The sequence below is a fragment of the Penicillium waksmanii genome, assembly GCF_028829765.1.
Source record: "Penicillium waksmanii strain IBT 27052 chromosome Unknown utg000005l:1.0-5232799.0:1.0-5237142.0, whole genome shotgun sequence".
NCBI classification, from domain to species: domain Eukaryota; kingdom Fungi; phylum Ascomycota; class Eurotiomycetes; order Eurotiales; family Aspergillaceae; genus Penicillium; species Penicillium waksmanii.
In genome coordinates, this window is record NW_026643252.1 from 962,222 (window position 1) to 976,654 (window position 14,433).

General features: G+C 49.6%; 5 protein-coding genes across 5 annotated transcripts; 1 reads left to right on the forward strand and 4 right to left on the reverse strand.

Moving 5' to 3' along the window:
• Positions 1 to 75: 75 nt before the first annotated feature.
• N7481_005268 (uncharacterized protein) lies at positions 76 to 1,932 on the reverse strand (the record flags this gene model as incomplete). The annotated part of the gene is made up of 1 exon (XM_057264487.1): positions 76 to 1,932. One exon carries the CDS (start codon positions 1,930 to 1,932, stop codon positions 76 to 78), a length of 1,857 nt encoding a protein of 618 aa, XP_057122207.1.
• Positions 1,933 to 3,939: 2,007 nt separating this feature from the next.
• N7481_005269 (pentatricopeptide repeat protein) lies at positions 3,940 to 6,793 on the reverse strand (the record flags this gene model as incomplete). Its single annotated transcript, XM_057264488.1, has 2 exons — positions 3,940 to 4,992; positions 5,072 to 6,793. The coding sequence occupies 2 exons, from the start codon at positions 6,791 to 6,793 to the stop codon at positions 3,940 to 3,942; spliced, it is 2,775 nt and encodes a 924-aa protein (XP_057122208.1).
• Positions 6,794 to 7,146: 353 nt separating this feature from the next.
• N7481_005270 (putative tetracycline-efflux transporter) lies at positions 7,147 to 9,011 on the reverse strand (the record flags this gene model as incomplete). The annotated part of the gene is made up of 3 exons (XM_057264489.1): positions 7,147 to 7,235; positions 7,289 to 8,741; positions 8,802 to 9,011. The coding sequence occupies 3 exons, from the start codon at positions 9,009 to 9,011 to the stop codon at positions 7,147 to 7,149; spliced, it is 1,752 nt and encodes a 583-aa protein (XP_057122209.1).
• Positions 9,012 to 9,477: 466 nt separating this feature from the next.
• Positions 9,478 to 10,913, reverse strand: N7481_005271 (ferrochelatase HEM15; the record flags this gene model as incomplete). The annotated part of the gene is made up of 3 exons (XM_057264490.1): positions 9,478 to 9,935; positions 9,995 to 10,577; positions 10,671 to 10,913. 3 exons carry the CDS (start codon positions 10,911 to 10,913, stop codon positions 9,478 to 9,480), a joined length of 1,284 nt encoding a protein of 427 aa, XP_057122210.1.
• Positions 10,914 to 11,322: 409 nt separating this feature from the next.
• akuA (uncharacterized protein) lies at positions 11,323 to 13,601 on the forward strand (the record flags this gene model as incomplete). Its single annotated transcript, XM_057264491.1, has 6 exons — positions 11,323 to 11,385; positions 11,466 to 12,077; positions 12,144 to 12,990; positions 13,048 to 13,151; positions 13,208 to 13,426; positions 13,491 to 13,601. 6 exons carry the CDS (start codon positions 11,323 to 11,325, stop codon positions 13,599 to 13,601), a joined length of 1,956 nt encoding a protein of 651 aa, XP_057122211.1.
• Between the last annotated feature and the right edge of the window lie 832 nt (positions 13,602 to 14,433).

Genomic DNA, 14,433 nt, shown 5'->3' on the forward strand with positions numbered 1-14,433 from the left:
AAATACTGTAATCCAATGGTTGTTTGTCCCCTATAGAGCAAATAGACCCAAATGAGCAATTGGTTTCCAATGTTTCTATGCTCCATTCAGTGGCTGATGATATGTAACTCCATTCACAGTAGTAGTCAATGTTCCATTGGCTTCAAAAATATTCTCGAGGGCACTTATTGTGAGATGGAAGCCCCCCGGGCCAGTCTTCTTCGAAGCGTTTGTAGCACCAGTTTGTAAAATGTCAGAGTACCAATCAAGATGGTTTAACCAGGGATCAGAAGCCGACAACGTCAAGGTCACAGCTTCGTGGCCGTGAATATAGTGTTCTCCATCATCAGAAAAGTTGGTATACTCGACCGAGACCATTTTGATAATGTCAAGCAAGAGGTCCTTTGCTATTCTCGTTTTTGCAAATCCACTGTGCTTTCCACGGAGAGTGTAATTTCCCGGAGGTAAAGAGTAAGTGCTAGGGAGGCTAGCTCCTGGCGGGAATTGAGTAGCCCATGGAATCGTGTCTGGAGCGTCGAAAACGGGGACTGGGGAAATGGGCTTGCGAGTTGCTAAACGAGCTAACATAACTCGATAAGTGCGACCTCCTTGAGCAGTAGAAGCTGGGCACGTTAATGGGTTGCTTCCTCCACATGCAGGTGGAATAACCAAGCTCTGCCAGTATACAATATGGGTGCCATCTGGAGAAAATGCCGGATCGGCCTTGCCATTCCAGTTGGGATCGTTAACGCTCCCATTTGTTCCATTACCCGCATAGTTGACATGTTGACCAAAGTAGTCGCCGCGATCACCATATCGGTCGATGAGGATCGGCTGAAAGAATCGACGTGCCCCATTGTTGCGGGTAGATGAAGCAGCTGTAACCGTGACAAGATCCACAAGAGGAGCAATATGTCGCATCCCCGCCATCCACATTTGGCGGTTTGATCCTCGAGTATCCATTGTCACAAACCACTGATTGTCACGAGAGAAGGCGATTGGATCGGCGTATTCCGGGTGGCTGGTGAGACGGCGAACTACACCGGTAATGATATGAACAGCAAATACATCAATGTTGTTTGCTTCACGTGTTGGCCCGATGTAAAGTATCTCATCTCCAGCGCCGCTAAATCCCCGTAACTCACCTACACCTATAGCCTGGTTGTCTATCTTCAACTCCGATCCTTGGGCCATGATGGGCGCTGTGCCATTGGGTTTAGCGAGAAGATTGACGCCAACCAAATCGTATCGCGGAACCCGAAGTGTGCCATTTGTTGGGCTTTCGTTGAACTGTAGTCGGCCATAGTATGAGTTTTCGCCCCCACTCGTAAACGCACTCCATCCCATATGTTTATCATCAGGGTGCATGCGCATCTCTCGTGGACTCCCAGAACTATTGGCGCCAGCTGGCCAATATATGGGGTAGATGTACACTTTATCCGGCGTACAGCGTTCACTGACGAGTGGAATACCACCACAATACAAGATATTGTGTCCCCAAAGGGCTTGTTGGCCATTTCTGGCAATGTGTGGATAATCTCTTGCGTCGTCGAGGGAGCGGGCATTCCGCGATGGCACGCCGCAGCTCAAGCATTTCCAAGGATCGCCTGTACTAAACCTAGCCCCGTTCGTCTTGACCAAAATGAGCTGTTTCCCAGTAAATATGCTAGCGGGGTGTGGCGCGAGGGGAGCGCCGATGAATTCCACAGTGGCAACAACATGGTTCCCATCAGGTGCGAAATCGCCTGCTTGAAAAAAGTCCGATGTTTTTCCAATGCATCCGGTATGTCGAGAATTTATGGAAGTATTGCATGCGCCTGTATCATTTGTTGGTGCCACAGGAGGCAAAGGTAGTTCGATTACCTCAATTGGTTCTGATTTGGGTGGTGCCGGTACCCCCGCTGCTAAGCTGAGGGTTGCTGTGCTTATAACGGCTTGAAAGAGCCAATGCATTATGTTTTGTTAATGAATGAAAAGTCTGATTCCAAAAAATTAACGTGCGAAACACGGCTCACTTTAAGCATGATTTCTGCCTAGCCTTGGGTGTAAAATAAAATGATCAACTACTGGAAAATCGGAGAGAGCGAACAAACAGGGTATGGTTTACGGTTTATGATGGTTTAAGGTAAAGTATACGAGTACGAGTACGGGGATGTGAGATCTGCACATTATAGTGGGTCATAGAAAACCCCAAGAGGCGGGGGAAATGGATTTGATTGCTCGCCTCTATGCTACAATTATTTTCGAGGCTAATATGGGATGTCATGGCCGGCGAAATGGTTTGCAATTTATCGATTCGATCTAGAACTTGCTTTCTTTTGGTTCGGGAGCTTGTGACAATGTCATACCCATTAACATACTGTTTAAAGCCTGTCTCTTCGCGTCCCAATACTTGTCAAGTGTCATTCAAAGTGTTATTCATTGGTAGATAAATGCTTCACTAATGCTGTTGATGCGGTCATGGCGTTCATTTCTGTTTTGAATTCCTATATTTGGAGTCCCGTCTCTTATGTTCTGCTGGAGCAGCAGTACCCGCAAGAATCGAAATATCACGGTTGGATTGGAAGGGAAGGGATGGATTGTCATGGTCGGTACAAATCTCTCGATGTAAGATTTTTCTTTTCTCTCTCTTCAACCATTGATCGTTGATTTGGCCATGGCAACCGCTATTTTATCCGCGAGGGTATTACCCGGCACGTCTTTATGCCCAGGAACCCAATGTAATTCAAGATTGACCTCTTGACTCTTTAGCGCTTCACTGCGGCCCATCACTGATTGGAGAAGGCGGTGATGTTCTTTCTCTTGCTTGGCAGACGGTGACCTTTGGGATTTAAAATTCTTGATTCCAATTAGCGCACCTTGGGAATCCGTGAAGATCAGTACCTCATGGGTCTTCCGGGATCGTGCCTTGGTTTCTAATATTTCTCTCGTTGCTAGTTCCAGCGCGCAATCAATAGCATATAGCTCGACCAAATTGCTGTTCGAAGTTTTCACGGAGAAATGCAGTCCTTGCCCGCCCCAGTCCGATGGACTAGGTTTTCTCCACACGATCCCGGCGGCTGCTCTGCCATTACGGCTGCGAAGAGAGCCGTCGGCGAAATAAACATGATATTGGGTTGTTTTTGTTTCCAGCAGCATATTTGTCATCAGAGAGGAGTAGCTTTTGGCTTGTGATTTGTCTTCCTCTGAGATTGCCCAAGGTATAATGTTTCCCTGGAAATCACCTGGAGACCTTTGACACCCGTCAGCAGGATATTGTGAGAATGAGTTAAGACATAAACATTTCTTACTTCATGCTTTCTGAGACCCTAGAAACCCGGGCCCTAGGCTGCCACAGTGGCTCTTTCTTCTCGAGAAGATGATTCAGTAAGGCCATCATATTCTTCCTCCGGCCGTCTGGCATTTTTGGAGTGTCCGAGTCGTCCATCGCGACTTCCTCCTCACCTCCGCGAAACCGAAGTTCCACTTTACCGGATGGGTGCTTTTTCACTCCGTAGTGAGGGACAAATCTGAAGGAGACAAATCTGAAGGAGGTATTTTACGTTTGCTGAAGTCATCATCCGACATAGTGTGTAGATTCGTGTTGCAAGTTGGAGAGAAGGGTTGTAGGTGATGAGATGAAGATCGCGTACGGAGTATTTGAGATCTATTTCATACGAAATTAGGCTACCAACCCAGATTAGGCTATCTTCTAAATCTTAGGTTTGAATAAAAGAGTCCGAGTGACTGTTGATTTGTCCGTCATTATGAACCGTTGAGGACGATTGTGTACTACCGTGACCTGTTTCAAGTTCCGAAGTTGGTTCGCGGCTCGGAAAGTACCATCCATTGGATCCAATGAATACTTCCAATGTTTAGCAACCTTCAATTTGGAAAGCATCCTTTCGAAATAGGCGGGCCCGAATGAGACCGAACAAATAAACATCTATACAGGACTCGGAATGGCACAATAAATGGCTTTCAAGAAGATACTATATACATATTGTACACTGTAGTATTGTAAATACATGGATGTGCGATAGCTACATCCGCAAATTCTTTGTCCCCAGAGCTTTCTTCCCGGGGGTATTTAGGGTCCTCGGGAAGCCAGAACTCTTGGTTCACGAGACGACTCTCCTTCCACATCCGTATCACTTCATCCTCGGTGGGTATATTGTTATTCATCAGAAGATCCAGTTCCATCTCTTCATCAAAATGGTAGACCATCTCCTCAGTAGAACCCCGTGGCAGAATTTTTTGCTCTTCAGCTGAGCGAGAATTCACCTCCATACGCCCGCGAATCTTGCTTTCGGGGTGAGGAGACTTGCTCACCCAATTGGCTTCACCTTGCATGCTGCACAGGAGTGATTCTGCAAGACGATGCAAAACGCTGATATTGTGAATGGCCTTAGAGTCGTCATTCCTTCCTTGGCGAGTACAAATTTGTTCCAGGGAAGGCATCAGCCGTCGCACTTCGACATAGAAATCCTGGATAGCGGGTTCTGTTCGGGAAAGGACCGCCACCATGCACCACCAAACGCCCCTCAGGTTCTCTGTCGAAGCAAAGGCACGAAACAACATTTTGAATAGCACTTGGTCAAAACCATGTGACTTTCGCCACGTGGACTTGTATACCGCTGTGAGAATATCAATGGCCTTTGGCCCCTGTTTCGAAGAAATTAATTTTTTGCTGAGCGAGGCGAGTGCATGGTGCTTGACGGTGAGGTGAGGCGTGTCCCGGCAGAGGTTGTAATACTCAAAAATTGCCATCTTGAGCAGGGCTGTGTCGCTGACACCCTTATCCAACTGCAGTATCTGCTGGAAGAAAATGGGAGGCACGAGAGGGAACGCCGGGTTGGTTCCTACACTTCGCCCTTTGAGCCAGTTTGGGTATTCGCTCTTGATAATGATCTGGGCATCCGCTAAGCCCAGCCAGCCGTGGCCAAGAATCGTTGCGATGACAGCGAGATGGATGTGGGTAGGTCGAAGCACAAAGCCTGAAGCGCCCGCAGTTCGGAAGACACTCAGGGCTTCCTGGAATCTCCCCCCCATTGATGTGATCCTCCATTTGCTTGCGGAGAGGTATGTGGTTATCGATAAGCTTGGTATGCACCAGATCGTCCAAACTTCTCGAGAATGTCTCGTTTGCTGGTTTATGAATTGGGTACAGAACACCTCGGTCCAAAGAGTAAGATGCTGATCCAGTGCCTAGAAGGCGTCGAGTGGTGGCAGCCTGACCGTACTGTTTCTTAGCAGCTTGGATCATTCGCCAGAATCCAACGGGGGAATCTTGCATTGAGACTCGACGCGCGATCAAAATACTCAAAAATTGGTCTTGATCAAGCCCTGTGTTCCATTGACGCTCCTCGGCCAAACGACTGATCTGTCCGATGAGGCTCGAGTCGCCTTTTTCGACCAAGGCCTCCAAAATGTGTCGATGAAGGATCTTGTCTGGGACAAGCTCGAACTGATGGATGCAGCTAGTAAGGAAGTCAAAAATTTCGCGGCCGGAGTGAGTAGGGTAGTATTCCAAGAAGACACGATCAAACGCATATGCAAAATCTCGCTTATTGCGAGTAAATTCAAGTCGATGCATTTCATGCATCCCAGCGAACACGCCTTCCCAGTCACAAGTCAAAGCCTTGGCATATATGAGTAGACCAAGAGTTCGAGATCCAGGTTGTACATTGTATTTCTTTGGCATGTCTGCGACCAAGTCTTCGGCATCTTCGTGCTGGCCGCTTTCAATGAAGGCCTTGACGAGTGGGTTGAAAAGCTTCTCATTTGGAGAGCGATCAAGATTGGCCAGCGCCGCCAGGATATTTCGGAATTCCGCGATTATCAAATCGAGACTTCTCGTCTTCCGCCAAAGACCATCCAGAAATGCACCACACAAGCCGCCATTCTTGTCGTTTTTGATGCGCGCGTAGAAGAGGTTCTTGGCCGGATTTACTCTCCTCGATTCAAGTAAAGATCGAAGCACAACCTCGAGCAGATAAGCGGGTACGCGTAACTTCTTGTGGTGTCTTTCATAAATAGAACCAACAGAATCGATATGGCCTCCCTTCGCAAGTAAATGCATCATTGTGGCCCACATCTGTGTATCTATCACACTCACTTTCTCCATCCGCTCGAAGAGAGTCCGGGCGAGGAAAGTGTTTCCTTTCATACAATTCACGGTAAAAAGCTTGCGCGCGACTTCTCGTGTCTGGAAGGATATCGCATCTGCGGCGTCATAAAAGTTTTGCAGAAAAACATTGGCGGCCTCGATTTCCCGATCCTCCGAAATCAATTGGGTTATCCGCTCTTCAACCGATATGTCAACCTCCTCACAAGCTTCTTCCACTGGTTCAAAATGTCGAGCAAGGGCTACCCGAGCCTCTACCGACTGTTTCAATTTGGTGCTCTGCGATTGGCTAAACGGACCGTATTGGTCCAGATCAGACGACCGGACCGCCCTGGGCTGCTGTTGAGAAGAGTCCTCGAGGCTATCTCGCAGACCTTGCGTCTGGTCGTCGCCCGTGGTCCGTCGCAATGACGGTTTGTTCTTCATGGAATCCAGCCCCATAAACTCGCCTGCTTCGGCAGCGTCCATCATCATGGCGAGGCGCTTGGCGGAAGCTGTCGCATCATAGTTTGGGGCAGAGGTTCGGAGGGTTCGCTTGTTCTCGATGATCTGCTCGGCGATGCGGACTCGGCGATGTACATCGTAAGTGATGACTCCGACGGTGCAAAAGCCGCCCACGGTAGAGCCCGCAAGGGCCAATTGGCGAAGTACTCGTAGGGCATTTCGTGAGGGAACGGCAGGGGTCGAATTTGCGGTATTGGCGAACATTGTCGAGGCGATCCCGCTGGACGCGCTTGGCTCAGCAGTCGTGCATCAGCGGACTCGCAGGCGAGGGTTCAGTATAATGCGGTCTTATGCATATGATGTTTTTGTCGTCTGGCCTATAGAGGCTAAAACACCGAAGTTGGCGGCCGGGCAATTGAGATCAGGAGAGGTGGATAAACTCGGGCTGGCAACATTTGCGGAATTGACGAAAACGCGGGTGGTCCGTGCGCGGATCGACCCATATACAAATCACCTGATCCGCTACAATCTTTGAGGATATTTGATGCTGGCAACTCTAGTTGAATTGTAACTTGGCAAATATTATCTATTATTCAAGATCTATGCTGAAGCTCTTGCTATCTTGCTAGTAGCCCATCCTGCTCGCTCTCCCCTTCTTCGTTAGCCTCGACCGTCACGTCTATTTCGGGCTCGTCTTCCAATGTGACTGGTATGCGGTTAGTGGACGTAATTCGATCAGTTCGGGGGATATCAACGTACTATGTGGTCTGATCAACAGGCTCATGAGGAATGCAAATCCAAAGACAGCGGCAAGCGAAACGAAGACTGTTTGAGGGTATGTTGCAACTGTCAGGCTGTAAATTAGGTTAAAGATGGTCGGAGCAACAACCCGGGCCAGTGCATGAAGCAGACCAGTGGCACCGAGAAGCTGTCCGACACGCTCTTGAGGCACATGCTTGGTGAGAGATGATTGCAATGTCGGAGATCCCATGCCACCCAGTGAGGCAACCGCACCAGAGAGAATCATCATTGCTGGATGCTTAGACATGGCATATCCAACGTAACCCAGAACATCGAATACCACCGACACCCTGATGAGAACGATGTCAAGCATGTCGGACCCGCGGATGGACGCATCATCAGGGGATGGAGTTCGGAAGAAATATGCAACAGCTGGGAGAACCACAAACAGATTGATCACTCGAACAACGTTGATGATTGACACGAAGAGGCTGGATTCCACGTTGCCCCAGTTGAACATATATTCGGCATAGATGATGATGACCTGCATGGTACCCATGGCTACTCCAAAAACGGCCGTGTCAATCGCCGCCAGCAGAATGATATTTCGTCGGAGTGCTGGGCTAGCACCTCGGCGATTAGGGAACAAAACGCTTGGGCGACCAACGGCAGGGAATAGTATCGACAGGGGCGTAACCAGGTTTACCGGGTTGAGCGATCTCAAGGAGAACCCACTGGAGGTTTCTGAGTTCGCTTTCTTGGCACGATGCTTCTCTCGGGCAGCCAACTGGCGCTTTTTGGAGAGCGACTCGGGAACAATAAAAAGAATTGAAAGAACAAAGGTAATGTGGAACGAGAGCCCGATTAGGAAAACAATCACCGTGTTACCGGTCTGTTTGATCAGGAATGCAGCACCGGTAGGTCCAGCTGCAATGCCCAAGAACAAGGCGCCGTGGAATAAACCGAAGGCTACGCTGCGTCCATCGGGGGGCGTACAGTCTGAAGCATATGAATGAATCAGAGCTTGGGCGCCCGTAAATGAGCCTCCCAGGCCATCGAACACAGCGCCTATGAAGAGTAACTTGACCGACATGTATTCGGGCCATTTGGCTAGAACAAGGGTGATGGCTTCGTTAAGTACAGCGCCCGTCGCGCCCAGCGCGATCAGTTTGGTGCGGCCATAGCGATCGGACAAGTGTCCAAGGCGAGGGCTTGCCAGTGCTGAGATGATTCCAGTGATGAGGTTCAGATACAACTGGAAACGAGCCACTAAGGACTGTACCTCTGGGATTCGGCACTGGGAGTTGTCTTCTCCAAACACGACGGGGAGATAGGTGAATCTGGAGTCCTTCAAGGATCTCTCTGAGAAGTAATCGCGACAAATCAAGGTCATAATCAAGTTGATTTTAGGGACTGCAAGACCTCCAAAGCCGAGCGTAAAAAGCAGGCCGAATGGCAACAGCCACCAGATCTACCATCGCGATCAGATAAAGGATCTCGGGTGCTCGTGGCAGCGGTCATCGTCACTCACATGTGCTCTTCTCCATCGAGGTCTCGTATCTATCTCGCTAGGCTGGTCGTCATCTCGCGACCATTCTCCATCCTGACTATCATCATCACCGGCCAGTAGAGGCTCGGCGTGGACGTGCAAGGGGGCGTTTTTGGTCTGAGTGTGTGCGCGTCGAGCGTGTTGCTGTGCGTCAACGGCGGGCTCGCCCGCGAAAAGTTCTTCATTCTCCATAACGGATGCGAGAAATATTTCGGAGTCGCGATCGCCTACAGGCACATGATCTGAATTAAATGTAGAGAGAACGCAATGGGTTGGTCAGGATGACCGGTCCATACGAGAGGAGGCAAGGATGTAGACCTCGGGAGGTGGGGAGAGGAGAAATGCGACCATCCAACCATCGAGGTCTCCTCTTATCAAGCAAGTTTAGGTCCCACTTGAAACTTGATTCCGTCATTCTAACGCCGAAATCTCCGGACTCAACGTTTCAAGCTTTCAAGTCTAGATTCTTGGTAATCATAATCACTGAAAGGTGCGATCGTGTATTGCGTCCAAGGTCGATACTAGTTACTCCGTACAGTGGTCTGTATAATATGTAGCTCAATATGCGAAATGTAGCCAAACGCCCAAAACCCGTTCCCAATTTTATAAGTACATGTTCGAATCCGCCCGAAAATTACTGTGCATTGATGGATCCCCTTTACATTACCAGGGATCCATACTGCTCACCAGCAAAGAACTTTTTCTGCTCCAGGCAGCGCTCGCTGCGGCATCCTTGACAGCGCAGAGTCATCTGAGCCGAGCAGGGCTCTCCCTTCTGCAGATGCTCGTGGGCAAGATCCGCGAGACCCTGAATGAAAATAGGGTTACCGTTCAAACTCTCCGCCCGCTTGACACCCGGGCTGTTAGCCTCCTCCATGACTTCCAAGTCCAGCTCGTACAGTGTCTCAATATGGTCGCTAGTGAAAGCGACTGGCACAAGGATAAGATCTGTTTGGCCGCGCTTCACATACTCCATCACGGTGTCCTGGGTCTGAGCACCCAGCCAGGCCTTGGGACCGACCTGGGATTGCCAGCACAGGCGATACGGGTTGCTGAACTTCAGGCGTTGCATAACAGCGTGGACTGTAGCAGCTACTTCGGCAGGGTAGGGGTCGCCTTGAAGAAAGCCGTCAGCATCGGAATTTCCCTGACTCCAGAGAGATGGAACAACTTACCTCGGTTGACAACATCCATAGGCAGACTGTGAGCAGAGAATAACAATACAACCTGGTCCCGCTTCTCCTCGGGGTAGGTCTTCAACTGAGCCTCGATATTCTGGGCGAAGGCCTCAACAAGGCCGGGGTGCGTCGGCCAGCGGTCGATGACACTCCACTGAATTGCGCCAGTAGGGTCCACCTCGCCATTCGCCCGCTTTACCTCCAAACGGTTACGCCACTTCCAAAGTTCATTCAGAGAGCTACCCGTTGTGGAACAAGAATATTGCGGATATTGTGTGAAAGCAACGGCACGACCGCCCTTGCCATTGCCGAACCCATCAGCAAGTAGATGGTTGTACATGGTCTCAGTCAAAGGTGCGGCGTACCGGAATGCGACGTAAGGCTTATGCGGCGCGGTCTCCGGGGAAATCTTATCCAAGATTTTACACATTTCGGTGCATTGGTATTCAGACCACTTTCGAATAGGAGATCCTCCACCGATATCCGCGTACTGCTTCTGGATTTTTGGGGTTCGTCGACGAGCGATTATTGGACCGATATATGATTGGAACCGCCCGAGGGGAATCAAATCACCATCGGCCTATGACGGGCAAAAGAAAGCAAAGGGTTAGCCAATGCAACCATAATAATTTGGCAGCTATCGAGAAGCAGCAATCGATTCCAAATGACATACAAAAAGACGGCTCAGGAAGTCTTCCACCTCGTCCGTGGTCGACGGGCCGCCCATGTTCATAAAAACCATTGCGGTCGGGCCCTTTGAACCTGTTGCATCTTGAGTAACAGGTGGTACCACGGTTGCAAGGTTAGATCGCTGAGTTTTGTTATAAGCGGCGCAGCTCCATGCCAGTGGCCGAAGACTGGGGGTGGCGCCGCTCAACAACCGCCGAGAGATCGCGAAGGGACTGCGAAAGGCCATCGCGGAGGAAGGTGTGCCGGGAATGGGATTGGATTGATCTAGATATTCAAACAAGAATGATCGGGTATGTTAGACAATGGAATGAGTGTGAGAAGTCGACAGATGGGAGCGATCCAAACGTGATTTGATTGCCGGGTTGGCCCAACATCTGGCAGCTTTCCAGCTTCCGCGGTCCGGCGAGTCCATTTCCCGACGGCCAATCAGCGTGCAGTTAGAGTCAGCAGAGCCAAAGGCGGTGTGTCACATGACCTTCGCGCCCCCCCCCCCCGCGGGTGAAGCGCGTTGATTTGCCCGCGGCTGCCTTATCGCGCAGCTGCCTGGCGTTCCTCTGTTTGGTGGCCTTGACCTGCCATGAAAGTTGCTTCTCAACTTGTTATTCTTCAACCACTTCAGCACACACTGTGACACCATGGCAGATGACAATTACACACGGGACGAGGAGGATTTTGATGAGGAGGAAGTTGATGAGACCGTGAGTTTAACAATGAATGGATTTGGCGATTCCGCGGTATACATGCGAAAGCTTCCAACTAACTCTCGATTTGACAATAGAGCTACCGATCAGTCAAAGATGCTGTCTTGTTTGCAATCGATATTAGCAGCTCAATGCTGACTCCCCGCCCGTCCAAGGATGCTAAGAAACCCACCGAGGTATCGCCCGCCTCTGCTGCTCTCAGATGCGCATACCATTTGATGCAACAACGCATCATTTCGAACCCTCATGACATGATTGGCGTCTTGCTCTATGGTACCGAATCCTCCAAGTTCTACGACGAGGATGGAAAGAGCCGTGACGACTTATCCTACCCACATTGCTACCTATTTACTGATCTCGATGTTCCATCCGCCGACGAGGTGAAGGCACTTCGAGCGCTTGCAGAGGATGAAGAGGAGGCTCGTAAGGTACTCAAGCCATCTGAAGAGCGAGTTTCTATGGCCAATGTACTGTTCTGCGCAAACCAAATTTTCACCTCGAAGGCTCCAAATTTCCTCTCACGACGACTGTTCATCGTCACAGACGAAGATAACCCCCACGCTGAAAGCAAATCCCTACGCTCAGCTTCGTTTGTTCGAGCGAAAGATCTCTATGACCTTGGCGTGGCAATTGATTTGTTTCCCATTTCACGACCGGATCACGAGTTCAACACCTCTAGGTTCTACGACGTAAGTATCGGCTTGGAGTTTCTACAGTGGCGAGTATGGCCATATGAAGTGCTGACTTTCTCATAGGATATCATCTACAAAACAGCGCCCAGTGACGGCGAAGCGCCTGCCTATCTGAAGCCAGATACAAACACCGCGACGGCAACAGGGGACGGCATTTCATTACTCAATTCCCTCTTGTCAAGTATCAACTCACGATCTGTAGCTCGACGGTCGCTCTTCACGAACGTGCCATTGGAGCTTGGCCCCGATTTCAGAATCTCCGTCAACGGTTATCTTCTGCTCAAGAAGCAAGAGCCGGCGCGCAGTTGCTATGTTTGGCTCGGCGGAGAGACCCCACAAATCGCCAAGGGTATCACGACTCAAAGCGCAGATGATACAGGACACGTCGTAGAGAAGTCGGAGATCCGTAAGGCATACAAGTTCGGAGGTGAACAAGTCACATTCACGACTGAAGAGCAACAAGCCCTCAGGAACTTTGGTGATCCCATAATCCGAATCATCGGTTTCAAACCCCTCTCCGCTCTGCCTATCTGGGCCAATGTCAAGCATCCTACTTTTATTTATCCTTCGGAGGAAGACTACATCGGCTCGGTTCGCGTTTTCTCAGCACTCCAGCAAAAGCTTCTCAAGGATCAAAAGCTGGCTCTTGTCTGGTTTATCCCTCGCAAGAATGCTACCCCATGCTTGGCTGCTATGGTTGCTGGCGAAGAAAGAGTGGATGAAAATGGTGTCCAAAAAGTACCACCGGGAATGTGGGTGATACCTCTGCCGTTTGCCGATGACGTGCGACAGAATCCAGAATATGCCCGACATGCTCCCCCAGATGATCTGGTAGACGCGATGTGCAACGTCATTGGACAACTCGAGCTTCCAAAAAAAGTCTACGATGCTCAAAAATATCCAAACCCTCGTATGATACCTCGTGTTCCGGGAAATCGGCAAGATACTGACAACAACAATTCTACAGCTCTTCAATGGCATTATCGTATCTTACAGGCTCTGGCTTTGGACGAAGATGTTCCCGAAACGCCAGATGATAAAACCATCCCCAAATTCCGACAAATTGACAAGGTGAGCTGCTCATACTCAAAGAAATCAATTAGGAGATACTGATGTTGGTTTTGAAGCGCGCCGGCGACTATGTTATGACGTGGTCCGAACTGGTCGATGAGAATGCGAAAAGCATGTTTGGTGGAACTGCGGCAACAAAGTCAACCCTAGTCAAGCGAGGACCAAAGGATCAAGATGCCGGGAATCCTCCAAGCAAGCGAGTGAAAGTCGAGGGTGGGACTACCAACCTCGACGACGATGTCAAAAGGAGCTTTGAAAGGGGTGCGGTCGCGAAGGTAGGCTATCACTTTCTGATATAGAAGGACTGCAGATTCAAGAAACTAACTATAATTCAATTAGCTCACTATGCCCATCCTGAAAGAGTTCCTGACCGCTCATGGCCGTGCCACAGCTGGGAAAAAGGCCGATCTCGTTGACCGAGTGGAGCAATTCTTTGAGGAGAAGATCTGAGCCTCACCTCAGCATTCAAGTCTAGCCTCCAGCAAACTATTCAATCTACGAATTATGACAGAAATCATTCCGTATTTTCTATCCCATTCGCAGATGATGAGTCCAATCCTGCAGATTTAGTCATTTCGTAGGATATCATTGTGAGTTGTACGCTCCTCAATCCATTTCCTATACCAATAATTAGCGTGCTGTTCACTCCAGGCTGCACTCACCGCAAATGGTCACTTAGGTAGTTCATTATCTTCTCAACTCTGCCTAGGCGACTTTGTGCTGCTTTTGTGGTAGTCTGACTAACGAAGCGGCGCGGATGTGGGGGATGTGGGGGATGTGGGGGACCCCATATTCTTTCTTTCGCAATCACTTCACTCCAATGGAAAGTGCAATTCATGGATGTGTAGCTTCAACCATCTATCCATTTTTCTGTGACCTTGAATATTCCTCAACTTTGAACTTATGGGCCTCGCGCTCACAAACCTCTTGTTCTGTGCTCTTGAGGCTCCACGACGACATCCGAGACACCCCGCCGGCCACACCACTCTCCAGATCAAACTTATTCCAGAATGAACCGAGTTCGTGCACGGGAGGATCGAAAATGTTACACCTGTAACAAGGTATTCTCTAAAAAGGAACATCTCACAAGGCACCTTAGAGGTCATACGAAAGAGAAGCCTTTCGCTTGCTCCGTATGTGGCAAATTATATTCTCGCAGGTAGGTAGGCTTGACTGAAAACATCCATCTAGATCTGAACCTGATTGCAAGACAGTGACGTACTCCGACGACATGAGCGGAACCACAGTGATCAAAATAACCAGTCCCTTGATGGTTCATCCC